This window comes from Cardiocondyla obscurior, linkage group LG11 (assembly GCF_019399895.1).
Source record: "Cardiocondyla obscurior isolate alpha-2009 linkage group LG11, Cobs3.1, whole genome shotgun sequence".
Taxonomy (NCBI): Eukaryota; Metazoa; Arthropoda; class Insecta; order Hymenoptera; family Formicidae; genus Cardiocondyla; species Cardiocondyla obscurior.
In genome coordinates this window covers 6,756,396-6,761,303 of record NC_091874.1, presented here as the reverse complement: position 1 = coordinate 6,761,303, position 4,908 = coordinate 6,756,396, and the positions used below count along the sequence as shown (strand labels likewise).

The 4,908-nt window shown below is 42.1% G+C and overlaps 1 protein-coding gene across 1 annotated transcript; it reads left to right on the top strand.

Annotated features, from left to right (window-relative positions):
• Positions 1-356: 356 nt before the first annotated feature.
• LOC139106688 (uncharacterized) lies at positions 357-1,778 on the top strand. Its single transcript, XM_070663626.1, has 6 exons — positions 357-594; positions 666-734; positions 821-919; positions 989-1,292; positions 1,442-1,494; positions 1,594-1,778. Exons 1-6 carry the CDS (start codon positions 357-359, stop codon positions 1,776-1,778), a joined length of 948 nt encoding a protein of 315 aa, XP_070519727.1.
• The last annotated feature ends 3,130 nt before the right edge of the window (positions 1,779-4,908 follow it).

Below are 4,908 nucleotides of genomic sequence, written 5' to 3'. Positions count from 1 at the left end.
ATATATATATTTTTTTTTTTCTTATTTGGAAAGGGAAAATAATATTTCAATGTATAAGTTACGTCACAAGCGTAAAACAATATTCAGTTCTTCTTCAGTGCTTCAATCGAACAGCACACAGTCTCGCGCATTAACATAACATCACATTATTGACGATTTTGTGATATCACTTTTATGTACGCTTTTTCGCCATGTCGCTTCGTGAAATTTTGAGAAATTTTTTCATTGTCGGATGCAACTTAAACGCCAAGTTAAAAGCGGACGTATATTTATCCGCTTTGTCAGACAACGATGAAAAAAATTACGAAATTTTTTGGAGTTTTGCAAGCGCGTGTGGAAGCACGCTGCTATGTGTAATGGCTGGACTTGGTCATTGCTCAGGGCGTGAAAAACTGTTAAACATTATACGCGAAATAGTGGAGGTGCGTGTATGTTTCGAGCACGAAGAAAAAGATGTGAGTGGATACATCGCCGATTTTTTACGAGGATTTAGCACTACTTCGGAAGAAGCAGAAGCCAGACCCGTGGCTCTTGTAAGGCCACAACCACGCAAACGTCCCGCTGACGATGGAGAGCGACCGCGTCTGTCTTTACGTAAGTTTGAACACTATTTTAATTAATTATTTATTTATTAAATTGGCGTTAAAATTATTGATTTTTGACAGGGAGAAGACGTATCGATCCTGACGTTGCACAACGTCAACAGAACGCTCATGATGCTCTTGAAACTGCAAGTTAATATTAATTCAAATTGTTTTTAACAATAAACGTGTGATATCTAAGTCAGCGTGATAAAATAAAAATACGTTTTAATCAACAGAAGTCCCCGCGGGAAATTCCGACAACGACGACGATGACCTCGTGGTATTCGCCGGTGAGAGGATTCCGAGCTCGGTAGAATCGGTTATTTTCACTCAGAGTAAGTTTATTGATTTAAAAATCGTATTAAAATTTTGAATATCTACTAATAGAATATTTTCTTTTTCAGATGTGGAAAGTGAGACAACAATGGAATTAGATTCTAATGAAGAAGAAAACGAAGAGGAGGAAGAAGAGGAGACGATGGAAGAGGAGGAGGAGGAGAAGGAGGAGGAAGAGGAGAAGGATAACGACGCCGGAGAACCACGGGCCGTGACAATGCGCGAAATGTCATCGGATGATGATGATTTGGTCAGTGAAGAAGAAGATGAGGAAGAAAACACGCTAGAGAATGTGGAAAAAGGCGAGGAAGAGGATGAGGAGGAGGATGAAGGAGAGGAAGAAGAGGAAGAACCGATGGAAAGCGTGATAGTGTAAGCGGAAAGCGATGAAGCTGTACATTTTTATCCTCAAGGTAATTATAGTTTTTTACCTACAATTTTATTACCGTGCTTATTCCGTTATAATACCGCGCCGTTATTTTTTTCGTCAGATACTATTTCTTACTCGCCTGAATATTAAGAAGAAAGCGAGTCGGGGATTATTTTACCGCGCGTGTGTATAAAGCAACTGAAGGTGAGTTGCTTTAATATAGTGTGATGTAGTCGACGCGCCGCGAAAAATATTAATTTTAATCTAACATTTAGGCGAGATTAATAAGTTTTTCGTTTTCAGAAATACAGCATGGTGGTGGCGAAATCCGACGAGATAGCGTGTCATCGACGTCTACTTCCCGCAACTCTTCAGATGCGACGGAGCCAATAAACTGGTACTCCGAAGAAGACAGCATCTTTAACGATATCGTCAGCGACGACGACGACGGTGCCGAGAGCAAACAACTCGAACACCAGCTATCATAACACCAGCCAAAGAGGTGCCAGTTTGAAGACCGAATTTTTTTATCGAAAGATTTAATTATAAAGAATTACACTCGGAAAACTTACGACAATAAACGATTTTAAATTAGGGCGAGAGCCAATTTAAAATACCAGACCCATGGACACGATATTTTTGGCTGGAAAGTGCGTTCCGCGAAATCCACGCGTAAGCCCGCGTGAAAGAGAGCCTGAAATTATGTAACTTAGCGTTTAAGTGAAGCGTCCATACTAACCCGCAGTACAGAAGAAAAGTCGTTCACCCAGTACAGGACTTAACTCACGAGCGATATATGGAATCTCGTAAGTTCGGTACCACAAAGCGCCGGCATATTAATGTCGCGGAAAAATTTAACGTTACAATTTTTCCGGCACTTCCAGCATCATCGGAGGCATTTCAAATCAAGCAACAAGAAATATTGCTAAATAATCGATTTTACAAGATCGCGAAATACAGATAAGATATAACTGCAGATTAACTCGTAGAAATGTTTTCAGTGGATGGATTGTAAGGTTTGGAGTGCCAGAACAAATCACTACAGACCAAGGAAGACAGTTTGAATCAGAAATATTCAAAGGACTAACAAAACTAACTGGAATAAAGCATCAAAGGACGACATCCTATCACCCAGCAGCAAATGGAATGATAGAGAGATTCCATCGACAATTAAAAGCAGCAATCAAGTGTCACGAGACGCAAAATTGGGTCGACATACTACCAGTGGTTCTACTAGGAATAAGAGCAGCTTACAAAGAAGATATAAAAGCGACACCGGCCGAGATGACGTACGGCGAAAACTTAAACTTACCAGAACCACTACTAAAAGACAAGACACAACAATTAAAAATCAACGATGACTTTGTGAGATTACTTAAAGAGACAATGTCTCAGTTGACACCAACAGTTAAACGACACGGAAATAGCCAAACATTTGTAAATAGTAATTTAAACGAGACTAAAAAAGTATTTGTTCGCAGAGATATTCCAACCGGGGCTTTACAGGCGAGATACGAAGGTCCCTATTAGGGATAGGTAATAAAGAACAACAGAAAAACATTGAAAATTATACAACGAGAGAAACAAATAGTGGTCAGCGCAGACAGAGTCAAACCAGCTTTCACGATGGAAGATGACGAGGAAGAAGAAAGACCACAACCGAGAAAAAGAAACAGTTCCAGAGAGAGAAAACAGACAGTTCGATTCCAGGCCGAACTTTAATACAGCCAAGGGGGTCCTGTGGCGACCGCCCGCGCTCGCCACCTACGCATGAACGCCAGAAAATGGCAACTCGGCGGACGGCGCCCCAGCGCTTTGCAGCGCCACCGGTAGGTGGCCACAAGGGCGTAGGTGTCACCCACATGCAAAAGAAGCTTGACCCCTAGATAAAAGGACACGCTCCGAAGCGAGTCCTCACGATCTAGCCCGCCAAGATAAAGCATCAAAAGAGATATCTCCCAAGGTGTTTTTGAAAGATCGCTATTATAATCTGCTGCCTTATAGAAAGCAACTCAGCTCTGCCAGAGAATAAATCCTTTCCACGGAAAAAGACTAGATGGAGTCGTAAGCGGAAGGCGCCGATCACTCCAGCGACAATCAGCAGCAGCTCGCCGGACAGTACTAAGGATCCTCCAATTTGGACAACTCCGCCAGAACTTCTCTCACCACCGCAGGAGATCTTGGGGAAACCAGGCGCAAAGAGAGCAGAGAAAGTACTCGCTGGGGGAAAGCCCAAGACAGGACCACCGACAGCACCTCTTCTAGAAGTATCTCCCAAGAAGCCTTAGAAACCAGTGTTACTGCAGATCCGGTCAATCCAGTCGCCTCTAAAGATCAAGTCACTTGATCCAGGGATTTCATACAGGAAGTGGATCCTCCATCCTATCGACCTTCCACCAGTAAAGAGACCGCGGCGAGAATTCTGCAAGAGTGTAGCGACGCAGACTGTGCTGACTACTCCAGAGTCCTTTAACGCCACGATTCAAACGGAAACGGAGCAAGAAGAGCCGTGGATCCTGCCGGGAGACGAGCGCTGGGGCCCGATAAAAGTGACGCTCACTACACCACACATCTCCTATAGGGAACGCCGTCTGCAGTGAGCAGCATTTTTGGAACGCGCCTCAGATACGAGGCGCACAAAACAAACCTAAAACTAAATACTTACCTTTGTAAATTCTCACCTACTGTATATAAATCCTATCAAAATTTACAACCTTCTATCTTTCCTGCGGACACCCTGGCAACCTACAAACACATATACATGTACTATACACATGAAAGATCAGATTCCCGCCTCGTCCATGTCGTTGATTTTGGATAATTTTAAGAGCTGAGAACTTCATTGTACTTTAACAATTAACTCAAAAAATACTGTAATTCGAAAAGAATAGTAAAAATAGTCTCATATACGTATACGATTAAACTTTTATTACCGATACTCGAACGCTTATAGAACAAAAACAGCTCGTCAGATCTTGTTGCGGCCATGGAAACTTTTGTTCAGAATAACAAATTCTAGAAGATAGCAAAATTTGAGCAAATTTAACCGAAAGCCATTTTCCATAAAATATGTGAGGGGTCCTTTCTCCGCTTTTACATTGCTAAAGATTCGCCTCAATGTTTTATTGACCGCTCAATCATTCCGCTTCTCGTTGCTCCTAAGGTTTAACTTTATCGCTTGCTTCTCTCTTTTTCGAAATCTATAAATTCATTCATTTAATTCTCTACAGCCTTTTCGGGCACTCTCCTGTTTGTTCATAACTCCATTACATTATGCTTTTACTACATTTAAAAATTTCGATCTATTATATTCATATTTCTCGACTATCGATATATCGCTGCCGATGAGTGGCGCCGTTTATTGGTTAGTCATGGCCGTATAGTTCCGATCATATTAGGAACAGGTGCCATATAAACGAAAAGAAGAAGAAGAAGCTGAAATAGAGTGCACGCACGAGTGCAGTGCCGATCGTGAGTTTGAGGGTACCTGGGTAGCTTGCGAATTGCTCAAAGCCATTGAGAAAGGCTATTTTGTAAGAGCTGTAAGCGAAATTTGGCAATACAATGTTACGCGCTACGACCCCGCCACGCGCTAAGGTGGTTTGTTCATCGATTACG

Coding starts and splice junctions, on each gene's coding strand:
- LOC139106688 (XM_070663626.1), top strand. CDS start 357: ATGGCTGGACTTGGTCATTGCTCAGGGCGTGAAAAACTGTTAAACATT. Junction 595..665: donor GCGACCGCGTCTGTCTTTAC/GTAAGTTTGAAC, acceptor GATTTTTGACAG/GGAGAAGACGTATCGATCCT. Junction 1,293..1,441: donor CCGATGGAAAGCGTGATAGT/GTAAGCGGAAAG, acceptor CTGAATATTAAG/AAGAAAGCGAGTCGGGGATT.